Raw genomic sequence first — 15,572 nt, 5'->3', positions numbered from 1 at the left:
GCTGACACTGTGGAAAGACACAACTCCGTGTGTGCCTTCATAGTGTGCTCATGACAAGGACCCATTTCCCACTGGCTCCAATTCTCATCAAGAGCTACCACCTGGCTATTAACTCCGCTGAGCTCCCCAGTTGCATTGCAGGACCATTACTCTGCAGCTTCGATGGGCTCCAGGTGAGAAACATTCATGACATAGGGTGCAGCTGAGAAATGCTGCCAGGTTACACCTGCCCAAGAGTGTTTAGTGTGGCAATGGCCAGAATTGAGGGCCCAGAATAAGAGCCAGGAGAATGTGAGGTAGGCAGGAATCCCAGGACTTTGAAAATATTCAAATTTTAATAATTCTGAGCTCATCATTCTAATTGCCATAGTGAATTGCCAATAAACCACAGAACTTCGTAATTCAGTCATTAGTTATCAATAAAATACAAAGGAGCATTGTAAAGTCATAAATCCTTATAGAAAGGAAGCTTAGAAATCATGAAGTTTGCTCTTTGGAATCTCAAAAATCACTTCCAAAAAATCTGGCTAATTGATTTACCATTTCTGCTTAAATGCTTAAATGCAGGGGTGGGGGGAGAAGGGAGGAGGGGAAGGGGAAGGACCAAAAAAAAAAAAAAAAAAGCTTCTATCTCAATCAGCTAATCAATAAATTATAAGCTGGGTGGGAATAGTTTAAATTTCTTATTCTGTGGTCTCATGTGCCTCCTACTGACTAAAACTGTCCACTTATAATTCCAGAATTTATTAAACTAGCGATACTATGCCAATATTAATTAATTTTAAGTAATAAAACATCCTCATAATACAATTTTAAATTCATGTGACATTTGGAAGTCACTTGTATTTGGGGTAGTCGAACATTTGCATGAAGTACTGGGGCTTAAGAATAGTTTTAAATTTTATCGTTTGTCACCACCTGGTGGTAGAACATTTTCTCATTTTCTTAGAATTTTGCACTTGGAAGTTCCTCTTTGTTGCCAAGGAAAATCTCTAAACCAAGAAAGTAAGTTTAGCAAGTATGTAACTTTAGCCTTGATAGTCAAGTATCAATATATACTAACCATACTTAGGTAGTTAATAGTAACATTTGTTTAATGAATGAATTTTTGTCTCAGTAAATTGCAATGTCTATGATCTTTTCATTTGAATTGCAAAAAAAACCTTTTAAATGTGATGAATGAAAGTGATCCACAGTATTACCTTATCAGAGGTGATTTCCTTTTTTTAAAGCTTAATCGATTTTTGGTTTAAGGTAATAGAACTACATGATTAAGAAGGAATTAGCTAAGGCATTTTATTATTATTTTAAGGATATAATTACATTTAAAACTTACAATATTTAAAAGATATTTTCCATGATATGAAAAGGTAAGAGAAAATTTGGTGAAAATGTATCGAATAAGATTGGAAAGGTGTAAAAACTGCAAGTTCCAGCCTTAACTATTGGGAAAAACAGCTGAACATCATTTGTTGTAGAACTTCGCCACCTCGTGGACCAAAAAAGAAGTACCAAAGGCTGTGCAGTTTTTAAGGTGGAAATTTTTATTGCCAGAAAATTCCTATTTAGAATTTAAATAAAACTCAATCATTGGAAACATCAGCAATGACAGATCTGACAACATACTTACCTACCAAAGCAATTAATTGGTAAAAATCCCAAAGGCAATTGATGAAAAATTATGAGCCGGTGTTCTTTCTAAGTCCCCAGTTTGGCTACATCTTAAGGCAAATCAGTTAACCTCCATGAGGCTCAGTTCCACATCTGTCGAACAAGGGGAGTGGATTAGACAGATCATACTCTTTTCAGTTCTTGCAAATGCATGATTTTGAGCTCATAGCTATTTTAAATCCAAATGCAATTTACAGCAATTTTTCTGTTTTCAATATTTGTATTTCTACTATGTAACTGGCTTAACATAGATGTTTTCTATTTTCTCATTTATGAGCAAATAAAATATCCGTTTGTCCAGTATTATTTTAGACCATATGTTCCCCCCAAAAGTGCTAATGCTAAACAGCTTTCCTCTTCTAATTGGTAAATCCTCTGGTCTGAAAATATGAATAGCATTACATGTTTATGAAATATGTACATTGTTTCTGTAGACAATGTTTACATTAAAACAATGCTAATAGCTCATGTATTTTATCAGATTCCTTCATTTCATGGTTACTTGAATACTTAATCTGGTATAGACTTCTTGAGAATTATGAATAGAGTATTGTGTCTGTAGTATCTGCATAAATGAAACACATACAACATGTAAAGTATAAATAAGAATGACTACTTGTTTGTTTCTTGTACTTTAAACTGCGTGAAACTTTTTCTTTTCTCTGTTAATAGAGGACACAGATGCTTTTAAAAGGTCAAACTGTTAATTGTAAAAATATTTTTATGCCAAATATTTTAACTTTTATTAGGTCATCTCTACAAATAATAAAAACTGGTTGAGGCCTATAAATTAGAACATATCAAGATTTATGCTTCCATAAGCACATATGTATTCTATAAAAAGAAAACCAGAAATATGGTAGGGGTGAATTCAGCATGTGAGCGTCGGGTACATGTTTAAATCAAGAAGCAAACATTTTATGAGTGGGTGTGCAAAACTGACTTACAAGGATCCAATATCACATGTCACTTTTACTAGCACCATGTACAAATTTCATTCTTTTGGTCTTGTTCCTCTAGTAAAGTATGTTTTTCGATTCACAATTTTGTTTATAAGTATATTTATACGTACATATTTGTGTCACACCACAAATGCCTGAATGGAGCGCTGGTCTTTAAAAACAAAAAAGTAAGTAGATTAAATGTTCTTCTGAGCATAGATGGAGTTTTTCAAGCTGAGTAATTGGCAACTTCTACATCCATGCCTCTGTTGAAGCGATTAAAAAAGAATCATTTCCCAGAACTACAGGTGCACAACAGATTGGAGTCATTATGCAAAAGAACAGAAATCTGGAGAGAAACCCAGTGAATAAAAAAGCCATGTTCCTGGCCATTCTTTTGCTGTTAGCTCTCTGTTTTTTCAGCTCTATTTGTATATACAACATGAAATCTGCAAAAATTATAATGGATTTGAAGTAAGCCATTCAAGATTAGAAATGTATGCCTTGAATTAAACAAACTTCCAATAAGAACCCCACTGGAGGCAGAAAGAGACTAAAGGCCCAACTTGCTCTAATATAGTTTAAAAGCTAAATTTTACATAGGGGAGTTCAAAGTTGGGAATGCATTACATGATTTTAAAAACTACACATTTTTCTGCTGGTTTTCTGAATTTCCCATTCTGTCCCCATTCAAGGGAATCACACTGAACCTTATTGATATGGTAAGTCTTTCAGCCCCTGGACCACCTCATGTACCTGAAATCTCCATCTCAAAACCAGTCTGATCACCACCTTCTGGTCACCATCTATTGTTTCCAGAACTCTCCTCTAAGGAAGGGTTTTGAAAACTTACTGATGGCTTTGCCATCATGTTTTCACGATCCCATAGTCAATATCTTGTAAGTGTAAAGTGACTTTTCCTCAAATGTTCTCTCAAGTATCTTACCTTTCTTCTAGGTAGAATGAAAGAACAAATGAATTGAAATCATTAAAAGGTGGTACATTTGAAAACTACTGTAACAGAGGAGAGAAATGTAAAAATGAAGAGGAAAAAGAAGGAGGAAGAGGAGGAGGAGAAAGAAGAAGAGGAGGAGGAAGAAGAAGAGGAGGAGGAGGAGGAAGAAGTCTAGAAACCAAATCCAGAGGAGCAAGAATGTTTGAATGGGAAATGACACCTTGAAGCAGAGTGAAGTGAATTGCTTAGTTCCAGGATGAACAGAAACTTAGGCTATGCAACGTAGAAATGAACAAGGCCACTCACGAGTGTAGGTCAATATTAAATTTGAAGAAGGAGAAGAGTAAGTGTGCTGGGAAGGGAGGCTGGGTGAAAGGAGGCAGGAAGAAACAGTGTCAGAATGTTAGTTGGATGGTGGGAAAGTGGAACAGCAAAGACAAAGGGGAAACTAGTCATTGACATACTTTAAGCTGCTATTAAAACGTATGTCATTCTCCAATGGATCATTCAGCATTTAACTATGACAGTGACCTTAGCCAGCAACAATGGCATTCAAGAATGCATCCATTCCTCAGCGTGTGGGGCCAAGAGTTGTTACTGCCCCCAGCAAGAGTGAAGCCTGTGTGTTTCTCTGTGTCATTCTTTCCCATTGGATCTTCCCTGAAGGGTGACAAGCAAGGCTTTTGTGTTTGTGTTTGTTTTTTCCAGCAGGCAATCTAGAACTCTGAGAGGAGAGGAAGTTGGAAAGTATTCTGAAAGCAAAAGTTGGAAGAGGGGCGGGTGGGAGGACTGGAGGGGCGCTTCTAGCTGGGGCGGACTGAAGTTGGGAAGGTCTGGGGAGGAGTGAGGAAAGGGCTGACACAAAACTTGGTGAAAATAGAGGGGCGGGGGCCCAGAACACCGGGCAAAGAAGAGGGAGCCCCCGCGAGAGGGACACAGGTCTGCCCCGAGATTGAGGCGGCGGTTCTCATCATTGTCCCCTGGTTTTCCGCCTGTGGAAGCATTATGAAACATTTCCTTCCTCTGTGTCATTGAGCCCCTCCCTCCCTCTTTTTCGATGGAAGAGCGGTTCAGCCTTTTCTTAGGGACCTAGGAGGTGGAAAGGCTCATCTTTGCTCGCTTTCATAACACGGATGCAGACTTTTCCCTTCCTGGTGGGAAGGAGAGGGAGGGGTCAGGGAAGGGAGCCACTTCCCAATTTCCCCACTGCACACTTTCTAGCCTCAGCGATCCCGCTGGTCCCTGGGTGGAAAAGTGGGGTTCCTTCGCGTTTCTGCCAGCCTGGCCTACGTTCTGCGGCAGCTATTAGGTAGAAGGCGGCAGACTGGGCGGGAGTTGATTATTTCTGGAATGAAGAAGAGAAAGTGCAAGTCCCTCCCTAGGCTCTAGGGAATTGAAACGCGTTCCAGATCACCTATTCCGGAAGTATGCGCCTAGTCCCCAAAGAGAAGTCTCTATGTCAGGGGATGAGAGGGGTGGAGGTAAAGGTCAGTGCGAACGTATTTTGAAATCTAGAGCCTGGGAAGTGTCCCTCAGACCCAGGCATGCTTTCTAGGGAGGCACTGACCAAAAAAGCTTTCCCCGAGAAATGCTGGGGCGAAGAAAGAGCAAGCTGCACAAACCGGCCGTGGCAGGCCAGGGAGATGGAGAGGTGGGGTGGGGTATTTTTCTAGAAAGGGCAGTCCCGGCTTATCTCACAAACTGAGGAGTCAGGGGCTGCGGGAGGGGGTGACAAAGGGAGGAGGCACAGTGACAGCCCCCGGACAGGGAAATCTTGGGAGAAGGGACTCAGCTCTCCACCCCCACCGTCCCTTCTGGGAACTGCAGCCCAGAGCGCGAACTGCGCTCCCGCACAAGGGCGGCGAGAAGGGAGGGTGGTCCGTGAAGCCCGCGAGGGGGAAGGCGCAGTGGAAGGGAGTACCTTCTCCCAGCATCAGCCCCAGACGCACAAAGTGCTGGTCACAGCGCCCCTCCTGCGTCTTCCGCCCCCAGATTGACGAGCCCACGGCGCCCTGCCAGCGCGGAGGCCGTCCCCTCCCCCGCCCCGGCCCGCGGCGCTGAGCGCGGTTTAGCACCAACTGAGTTTAGGGGGCGGTGTCTTTGGGATGGAAAGGCGGCCAAGAGAGAAAGGGGGGGGGGGAGGTGGAGACGCAGTCGAGACTATAAAAGGGCGGCCCGGGCGGCCTGGTTCTTGCACTCGCTGGAGAGCGGCTCCACGCCAGGCGCCACTGCAAAACCAGGGCGCAGAGTAGGGCCGAGAGGACCGAGTCTTGCGCAAAGCCAGCAGCCCTGCGGCCAAGGCGGAGACCGAAGAGGGGCTCCAGGCACCGATCCTCGCGTTGCCCGTTGCCCCCTGCCCCGGAGGCGTCCCAGGGCACTTCTTGTCCCTGCAACAGCCTCCCTGCCAGCCCCTGCTGCGCGGTGCCTCCAACTCTGCTGTAGAAGAAAAACTTCCCGCGCGCCCGTAGAACTGCAGCGCCTCTTTTCCAGTGACTCCGGGAGTCCTGTCCGCGGCCGGCCCTGCGCTCACTTTCTAAGAATAATAGTAATTGTAACAACCCAGAGCGAGGCCAACGAGGCTCCGTGCTCCCAACCCGAACAATAGCCCCCTCGCTCCGTGCACTGCGGTGCGTGGTGCCTCCCGGGACTCGGGTGCATCGACCAGTACCCGCGGGCTTTCGAAGGAGCACAGGAAGGAGCGACATGGGGAACGCGGAGCCGGCGCGGCGGCCTCGGGGCTCACAGCCTGCGCCCGCGCTGCTACTGCTCGCGGCGGCTGCAGGGCTGCTGCTCCTGCCCGGCGCGCGTGGGCGCCCCGCAGAGGAAGACGAGGAGTTGGTACAGCCCGTATTGGAGCGCGAGCCGGGACTCACGATCACCCACCTCCGCCTGGACGCCTTCGGCCGGCAGCTGCACCTGGAGCTGCAGCCCGACCGCGGCTTCTTGGCGCCGGGTTTCACGCTGCAGACCGTGGGGCGCAGGCCTGGGCCCGACGCGCTCCGTCCGGACGCCGCCGGCGACCTGGCGCACTGCTTCTACTCCGGCACAGTGAACGGCGACTCCGGCTCGGCCGCGGCTCTCAGCCTCTGCGAGGGCGTGCGCGGCGCCTTCTACCTGCAGGGCGAGGAATACTTCATCCAGCCCGCGCCTGTCGCCGCCACCGTGCGTCTCGCCCCCGCTGCCGCCGCCGCCGGGGAGGAGCCGCCGGAGCGGCCCAAGTTCCATCTCCTGCGGCGGAGGCGGCGGGGCGGCGGCGGCGCCAAGTGCGGGGTCACGGACGACGAGACCCGGCTCGCAAGGGGCGCGGGGCCGGCGAGCGAGGACGCCGGGGAGCAGTGGCTGCCGCGGGACCCGGCGCCGCAGCGGGCGGGACAGCCGACAGGTATCGATCCCTGAAGAGTTGCTCTCACTTGTCTCGCCATTCATCCCCCTTTCCTCACTGTCTCTGTGCTGCGCACGTTGAGGGTGAAGTCCTGTTCGCAGGCAGGACCAGATGTCTGGGGACGGGATGGAGGCCTGGTGTGGAGGAATGTGGCTTGAGGTTTGGGTTGGTGAACTATTCCCATCCTGCTAGAACAGAATCGTTTGCCCGAGTAATGAATGATCAAGAAAGGACAGACAAATCAATTTTCTGCTGACTGAGGCGCAAGGACAGGGAAGGGAAGAGTTGATAACCCCACTCCTTCCACTTTAGTTTAGTGGGAGCGCGGGTGGCTTCTTTCCGTCCTGTGAGTTTCTCTTTAACGATGGTGCATGTGTTCTTTGGTCGGGTTGCAACTTTGCTCTTAGTCTCCTAACTGCTGCCTGTGCCCGCACCCCGCGCCCAGAGGAGGGCGGAGATGGAGGGCGGAGGCGCGGCGGTGACCTCGCAGAGCGCAACCCGCGAGCCTGGACAGCTGCGCTAGAATCTCTGTTCCGCTGGCCTCCGCCTGCTCCCCCTTCCCCCGTAAGAGTCTGACCCCGACCGGCTGGAGACGACCGGGCCCCTCTGCAGAACCTGCCTGGGAGGTCTTTGCCCGGCTGGCCCCGCCTCTCCGCACCTCCCACCCGGCCTCCCAGTTTGCGCTCCCTCTCGCGGCCAAAACTCTGCTCTCAAGCCCTGTTGCGTGTTAGTCCCTGCTGAGCTTTCCTGCAACGCCTCACCCTGACTGTTTTCAGTTGTGTGCGGTGCTCACTGTCCTGTTCTCTTCATTCTATCGCTTTGGTGCCTTTGTTTCGTCCTTAACTTTCTCACGTGTCCTGTTTTCGAGTTTTCCTCTCTTCCCCTGGACATCTGCTCCTTGGAGCCGTTACGCGGTCAGCGTCCAGTTTAGGAGTCCCCTGGGGGCTGGTTTTCAGTCAAGAGTCAAAGGGCTCTTTTCTGAATAATCAAACGTGGCCCCACTGCGCAAGGCAGGAACTTAGTTCCCTGGGGCAGGGGGAGTAGGGCGATAGGCTGCTGGGCAGAGTGTGTGGTCCTTGTGCCCGGATTTGGCAAGAGCAGAGCACCCCCAGGGACCCCTGGAATGAGAGAGCGGAGCGGGCTGAGATTCCTTCAGGCCCGGCCCCTTGGCAGAGGCCCCAGCCCTGCCCTGGGCCTTCCACGTGGAGTCGGATGATCTCATTCAGGATTTGGGCCCTGGCCTGTGAAAGAGTGACTCAGGGGCTCTGCCTGCCGCCCTTGCTCCAAGTTTTTACTACAGCTGGGCAGGATGATGTGCATACTGCCTTGTTCAACTTATAGGATTACAAAGAGGACAAAAGAAATCCTGCTCACCAAAAAAAAAAAAAAAAAAAGCCTGAACCCTCAGTGACTCACATGGCTTTTTTATTTGAAGCAAAGGAGAGAGAGAAAATAATAAAGGAAATAAACTTTAAAAATAACACTTTCAGTGAAAAGAGATGCAAATATTTTTGTTATTGTTGCTCTAGTATATTTTTGTGTTATTTGCTCTGACTGGTTAGGCTTTCCTTATATACTCTGGGAAGGTCAGTATTCTTGGCAAGACCGCCCCTGAGCAAACGATCTTTTCTGTCTCTTTACAGGAACTGGAAGCGTAAGAAAGAAGCGGTTTGTGTCCAGCCACCGCTATGTGGAAACTATGCTTGTGGCCGACCAGTCAATGGCCGAGTTTCACGGCAGTGGCCTAAAACACTACCTTCTCACCTTGTTCTCGGTGGCAGCCAGGCTGTACAAACACCCCAGCATTCGGAATTCCGTGAGCCTGGTGGTGGTGAAGATCCTGGTCATCTACGAGGAACAGAAGGGGCCAGAAGTGACCTCCAACGCCGCCCTCACTCTGAGGAACTTCTGTAACTGGCAGAAGCAACACAACCCGCCCAGCGACCGGGATGGAGAACACTATGACACGGCGATTCTCTTCACCAGACAGGTGAGAGCAAGACCCTGTGGATGAGGACTGTCCTCTGGGGAGTCAGCTTTGTCACAAGCAAATGCGCCTAAGGCTTTTCCCCAGTGTTTTGCACTTACTTTTTGTTTTGTTTTTTAATTGACTAGCCTGGTCCCTTTTACTTAGGTCTTCCTTAATTTTAGTATCTCAAGTCTCCCCGTCCTATGTGAATAGCATTAGAGAAAAATCGTAATTAAAGTCACCCAAAGTAGCCCCAAAGGACAGCTCAGCAACAGTGAATGGAAGTGCTTCCAAACAAATGTGGAGATAGATGTTGCCAAAAAGTTAGGTGCCAAGCTTTGCGCTCTCTGAGCCTATGAGTCAGGACCCACCTCTGTGCCTTTTAGGACCTGTGTGGGGCCCAGACATGTGACACTCTTGGGATGGCTGATGTTGGAACTATATGTGATCCCAGCCGAAGCTGCTCAGTCATAGAAGATGATGGCTTGCAAGCCGCCTTCACCACAGCTCATGAACTAGGTGAGTCCATTCAGAGTAGGAGCGAGTCCGCTTCACGTGTGCTCGTTGAAGGGGGGCGTCAGCAGGTTATATTGCTGTTTCCGGTTCCAGAGCTTTCTAGAAACTGCAGGAAGTATTTTTTTCCTACTATTCTAAACATAGCCAGCCTTATTAGGATTCAGAATAACATAGGAGGAGCTCTGGACCTTTGGAAATTAACATATTTGTTTGCACCTTGTGAAAAACAGACACATTGTATCTGAACTAGATTGTTCCCAACGTACATTTCTTCTTCTAGAAATACCACTTTGAGACAAATGAATCCCCCATGAGGGGAAACAAATGCTGCAAATGACCTATATTTTGATGTCGATTTCGGGTTGCTCCTTAGGCCACGTGTTTAACATGCCCCATGATGATGCCAAGCAGTGTGCCAGCATTAATGGCATTGACCAGAATTCCCACATGATGGCATCAATGCTTTCCAACTTGAACCACAGCCAGCCCTGGTCTCCCTGCAGTGCCTACATGATTACATCATTTCTGGATAATGGTCACGGTAAGATGCTTGAGCTACTCTTTCTAGATGTAATCCAGCTTCCACGTGGAAGGTTCTAGTTAAACCAGCTCTTTCTCTCTCTTTTTTTTTTTTGTTCTCTTTCTTCCTCCTCCTTCCAAATTACTTTCATTGTCAAGAGCATACATTTTTAGAATTTAATTCCCCATAACAGATAATTCTTCTGGCCGAGTAGCTCCTAACATACATTAATTTGAGTTTTTCAGCAGAACAATAACTTCCGGTCACTGTTAACATGGAAATACCCCTTAGAGGACAATATCTTACAAATTGTGTAAACCTCCCTGGCATTTTCCCCAGAAGTTCTAGTGTTCAAATCACTCTGCTATATATTATGTCTTATGATCCATATTTTCTGAAACTGAGCTGCCTTTGACGTGTTTTCATTTCCTGTTTTATAATACGAGCTGGCATTTCTGTTGCAGGGGAATGTTTGATGGACAAGCCCCAGAACCCCATCCAGCTCCCCTCGGATCTCCCCGGGACCTTGTACGATGCCAACCGGCAGTGCCAGTTCACATTTGGGGAGGAGTCCAAGCACTGCCTGGACGCAGCCAGCACGTGCATGACGCTGTGGTGCACGGGCACCTCCGGCGGGCTGCTGGTGTGCCAAACCAAACACTTCCCCTGGGCAGATGGCACCAGCTGTGGGGAAGGGAGATGGTGTATCAACGGCAAGTGTGTGAACAAGACGGACGAGATGCACTTCCATGTGAGTTTTTCTGTGGCAACATGTGCGTACTCCTTTAAAATTCAGAATTGGAAGGAACAGAGTGATGTTACAGCATCCGATACCACCATAAACACCCCTGTCGGTGGCTTTGATGATTCTTTTTTACAGCTGTTTCTTTATCTCTTGTTTTTCTCTTCTATTGCCTAAGAAGACCTCCATAGAGAGTTCTAATGCTGATCACTTGTGTCCTCGTTTAGACTCCTGTTCATGGAAGCTGGGGGCCCTGGGGACCCTGGGGAGACTGTTCGAGAACCTGTGGTGGAGGAGTTCAGTACACAATGAGGGAGTGTGACAACCCGGTCCCCAAAAACGGGGGGAAGTACTGTGAAGGCAAGCGCGTGCGCTACAGGTCATGTAACATTGAAGACTGTCCGGACAACAATGGTGAGTAGACACGGGGACCGGGTCATGTGGCCACAAACCAGCAGGTAAGGGTTGAAAACTGGTGATGTCGTTATATCCTTTTCTTTCCAGGAAAAACCTTTAGAGAGGAACAATGTGAGGCACACAATGAGTTTTCTAAAGTTTCCTTTGGGAGCGGGCCCGCGGTGGAGTGGACACCCAAGTACGCTGGCGTCTCGCCCAAGGACAGATGCAAACTCATCTGTCAAGCCAAAGGCATTGGCTTCTTCTTCGTGTTGCAGCCCAAGGTAGTTATTCTCATTCGTACTCTTGCCTAAGAAACAAGGGCTTGAACTGTGGACTTTTCACACAACTTAGGATACTGGTTCATTAGTTTATATGTTAATGGGTTCCATTTCAAATCAGGTCTCCTTAGATGGCTTGGCAGCTGTCTGCTTTGAGTACAGCGGTGTTGTCAGTTAGGAATAAAGCTTGAATCCAGCACTCAGGATTCTTGTCATTGCTTGTTATTACTGTGATGTACAAAGAAAAGCCCTTCATGGTTAGATAAATTCGCATGGCAACCAACCAGTAGTTTTGGAAAACAGCTTAGGCATGGACCGAAGTACTAACTGGGGATTACCACTGGCATGTGCAAATGGGCTTATTAAAATGAACTCTGAGCATTGATAACTCTTGTGTTTGAGGACATATATTGAACTAGTAGAAGCATCATTTTGCTGTTTTGCTGAGGGGATAAATCTGGTTCTGAGGTTAAAAAAAAAAAAAAAAAAAAAAAAAAAGAATTTGGGGCGCCTGGGTGGCACAGCGGTTAAGCGCCTGCCTTCGGCTCAGGGCGTGATCCCGGAGATCCGGGATCGAGCCCCACATCAGGCTCTTCCGCTATGAGCCTGCTTCTTCCTCTCCCACTCCCCCTGCTTGTGTTCTCTCTCTCGCTGGCTGTCTCTATCTCTGTTGAATAAATAAATAAAATCTTTGAAAAAAAAAAAAAAAAAAAAAAGAATTTTGGTTGAGATTATCATGTGCAGTGATCACTGCGGGCTATGAAAATACTTCCCAGTTGCAGATTCAACATACAACTGACTTACTCGGCACCTACAATTGCTGGGTATTATTCTGGGCACAGAGCAAACTGCAGTAAACAAATTGACAAGCTCTGCTTTCATTGACCTTACCTAGAAGTGAGATGGGTCAATAAACAAATAATCAAAAAAATTTAGAATTTTTTCAGACATCTACATCTTAACCAACTGAGTCACCCAGGCACCCCTGTTTACCTCATATCTTAAGTTAACTTTCTTTAGATCTATTCAGTGCTTGTTTCTTAAGGCGAGGAGTCCCCCATAGCAAAGATTTCTTTGTAATTGTGTAAGGATTCACACAATCATATCATTCTTTAACAAAAAATTCCTATCTAATTTCCAAAAACCATTCTCTGGTTTATAATAATGTAATAAAAGCCACCAAGAAGGGTAGTAGGTGACATGTGTCAAGTTCTATTTTAACTATGATGGTTAGGAAGGCAGAGACAGTATGTTAATGAGGGAAACCTTCGTAATTAGCAGCACATCATCTCTTTCCGGTGTTAACGTGTGACACCAGGTATATCGCTCCTCCTTCTTCAGGTGGTTGACGGTACCCCGTGTAGCCCAGATTCCACGTCTGTCTGCGTGCAGGGACAGTGTGTAAAAGCTGGTTGCGATCGTATCATAGACTCCAAAAAGAAGTTTGATAAATGTGGTATCTGTGGAGGAAATGGATCTACATGCAAGAAAACATCAGGATCAGTGACTAGTGCCAAGTGAGTTTTAAAACGTCACACCCCCAGAGATCTTATTCTTTAGATGTAATTTTACGGGTCTGATAAAAATTACATGCTACATGACGAGCTAAGTAATAGAATTACCCAAGGGACTGAGAGAGTCTTGTATCTGTTTTTCCTGCCTGCAGACCTGGATATCACGATATCGTCACAATTCCGGCTGGAGCCACAAACATTGAAGTGAAACAACGGAATCACAGGGGATCCAGAAATAACGGAAGCTATCTTGCCATCAAAGCTGCCGATGGCACCTATATCCTGAACGGCGACTTCACTCTGTCCACTTTGGAGCAAGACATTACGTACAAAGGGACCGTCCTGAGGTACAGTGGCTCGTCCGCCTCGTTGGAAAGAATCCGCAGCTTCAGCCCTCTCAAAGAGCCCATAACCATCCAGGTCCTCACCGTGGGCAACGCCCTTCGCCCTAAAATTAAATACACCTATTTTGTGAAGAAGAAGAAGGAGTCTTTCAATGCCATCCCTACTTTCTCCGAATGGGTCATCGAAGAGTGGGGCGAATGCTCCAAGTCCTGCGGACTGGGCTGGCAGAGGAGACTGGTGGAGTGCCGGGACATTAACGGGCAGCCCGCCTCCGAGTGTGCGAAGGAAGTGAAGCCGGCCAGCACCAGACCCTGCGCGGACCTGCCTTGCCCCCACTGGCAGCTAGGGGATTGGTCACCATGTTCCAAGACTTGCGGGAAGGGTTACAAAAAGAGAACCTTGCAGTGTCTGTCCCACGATGGGGGGGTGTTGTCTCACGAGAGCTGTGATCCTTTAAAGAAACCTAAGCATTACATAGATTTTTGTACGATGGCAGAATGTAGTTAAGCAGCGTGAGTGTTGAGGGAAGGACAAGGTGTGGAAGGGCTGATGCACTGAAATCAAGAAGGCTGGAGGGATCCGGTGTACCTTGCCCGTGATCAACAAGGAGTGTCAAGGAGTTGGGAGCGTAGAGGTAGGTAGAAAAGAAGTTAGAGTGTCAGAATATCCTGCCAGTTACAAATCTGATAGGGGAGTTAACGAGGGTTATTAATCTCTGAGCAATGATATAGCATGATAAAGCCCCAGGGCATTATTATTATTCCTTTTGTTACATCTATGACAAGTTTAAAAAACAATAGAAACAATTGTCAGACTTAGTTTAAGGAGTATACGATCCCTGTTTTGTGGTACTGATTAAATTCTTTGTATCAGGCGGGTTGGGAATGAAAAGCAGGAGAGAGAAGAGATTTTTTTTTTAGTTTCCGACAGGGCTTACTTTACCTCACTAACAACGGAGGGAGGAAAGGGGTGCAAATAGCATCTGTAACCAGCACGGATTATGGCTGCTATCATCTCGGAGAACGTGCCTGCCGTCTTTTCTGCCCCGAGGTAAGAATTCAAGACTGTCCACCACGAGAGAAATGCTTAACAACCTCAAATGACTCAAATGAACTCCGTCTTTACTTTCTTGTGGCCCTTGTTGTGTCTTTATTCGTGATTTCCTTTTGACAAAGAAACACTTCCACGTGTTGGTAAAAATGCGGGACGTCTACAAGGGTTAAAAAAAAGCAGCAATGAATCAGATGCTCCTGCAGATGAGGCAGGATGGGCTCAGACCGCCTACTTTCTTCCCTCTGTGTGTAAGCCTACTTTAGGAATGTGGATATAAAAAAAACCAAACCGTTCCTGTGTCAAGAAGGACCGGGTGATCACACAAAAAGGATGTAATGCTGGTATAAGAATGGGGTGTGTAGAGTGGGATCCCTGGTGTTTGGGGGCACGGAGATCACTCGTCTCACAGCGGGGAGGCTACTGAGGGGTCGCAGGTCCATCCCCAGCAGCTGGCCCAACAGTCATATCCTGGTGAATGTCTGTTCAGCTCTTCTACTATGAAAGAGAATATGACTTTTTTTTCCCATATGTATATAGTAAAATATGTTACTATAAATTCTACATACTTTATAAGTATTGGTTTGTGTGTTCCTTCTAAGAAGGACTATAGTTTGTAATAAATGCCTATAATAACATATTTATTTTTATACATTTCTTTCTAATGATAAAACTTTAAGTTATATCGCTTTTGTAAAAGGGCATATAAAAATAGAGTATTTATACAATATATGTTACTAGAAATAATAAAAACACCTTTTGAATGTGTGTGTCTACTTCTTTTTTTTAAATGGGAATTCATTCTTTGGAAGGAAATCTGAGACGCAAAGACTGAATTTGAAGACTGAATAATTTTCTTAAATTCTATAGAGATAAGGTTTCATTCTCATGAAATGTGTTTTATGTATCCTTAATGTATGCGATTGCTACCGAAAAAATCTATTATATCTTCGGTGATAGATTTTTGTTAAACGTACACCAATGGTTGGCAGATGTTTTCTGTGAAGAGCCAGATCGTAAATATTTTCAGTTTTGTGGGATGGATCATCTCTGTCACAACTCTGCACCTGTGCTGTTGTAGCATGAAAACAGCCGTAGACAATACATCAACGAATGGGCGTGGTGGTGTTCTAATAAAACTTTATTTACAAAAACTGGGCCAGATTCATTCTGTGGGCAGTTTGCCAACCTCAGACATAAAACATTAATGAGAAAAGGTGAGGTTCTGGGTGCATTTTGAATTTGTGTCTCTTTGATTATATCATGCGAGTAAAATTTGTGAAAGCACTG

General features: G+C 46.4%; 1 protein-coding gene and 1 long non-coding RNA gene across 2 annotated transcripts in view; one reads left to right on the top strand and one right to left on the bottom strand.

Annotated features, from left to right (window-relative positions):
- Positions 1-5,598, bottom strand: part of LOC148110278 (uncharacterized) — a 32,140-nt gene extending 26,542 nt beyond the window's left edge. Inside the window, exons 1-2 of the long non-coding RNA XR_015724248.1 lie at positions 5,489-5,598; positions 1,631-1,764 (exon numbers count right to left, since the gene is read on the bottom strand). This is a non-coding gene — a long non-coding RNA (uncharacterized LOC148110278). The remainder of the gene's footprint in view (positions 1-1,630; positions 1,765-5,488) is intronic.
- Positions 5,599-5,749: 151 nt separating this feature from the next.
- ADAMTS1 (ADAM metallopeptidase with thrombospondin type 1 motif 1) lies at positions 5,750-15,046 on the top strand. Its single transcript, XM_045785477.2, has 9 exons — positions 5,750-6,949; positions 8,593-8,939; positions 9,305-9,437; positions 9,808-9,975; positions 10,419-10,705; positions 10,924-11,110; positions 11,201-11,376; positions 12,715-12,890; positions 13,040-15,046. Exons 1-9 carry the CDS (start codon positions 6,271-6,273, stop codon positions 13,737-13,739), a joined length of 2,853 nt encoding a protein of 950 aa, XP_045641433.1. The 5' UTR covers positions 5,750-6,270; the 3' UTR covers positions 13,740-15,046.
- The last annotated feature ends 526 nt before the right edge of the window (positions 15,047-15,572 follow it).

Source organism: Ursus americanus, chromosome 4 (genome assembly GCF_024610735.1).
Source record: "Ursus americanus isolate L20-20 chromosome 4, mUrsAme1.1.p, whole genome shotgun sequence".
In the NCBI taxonomy this organism is placed as follows: Eukaryota; Metazoa; Chordata; class Mammalia; order Carnivora; family Ursidae; genus Ursus; species Ursus americanus.
This window is presented reverse-complemented; position numbering and strand designations above follow the sequence as displayed.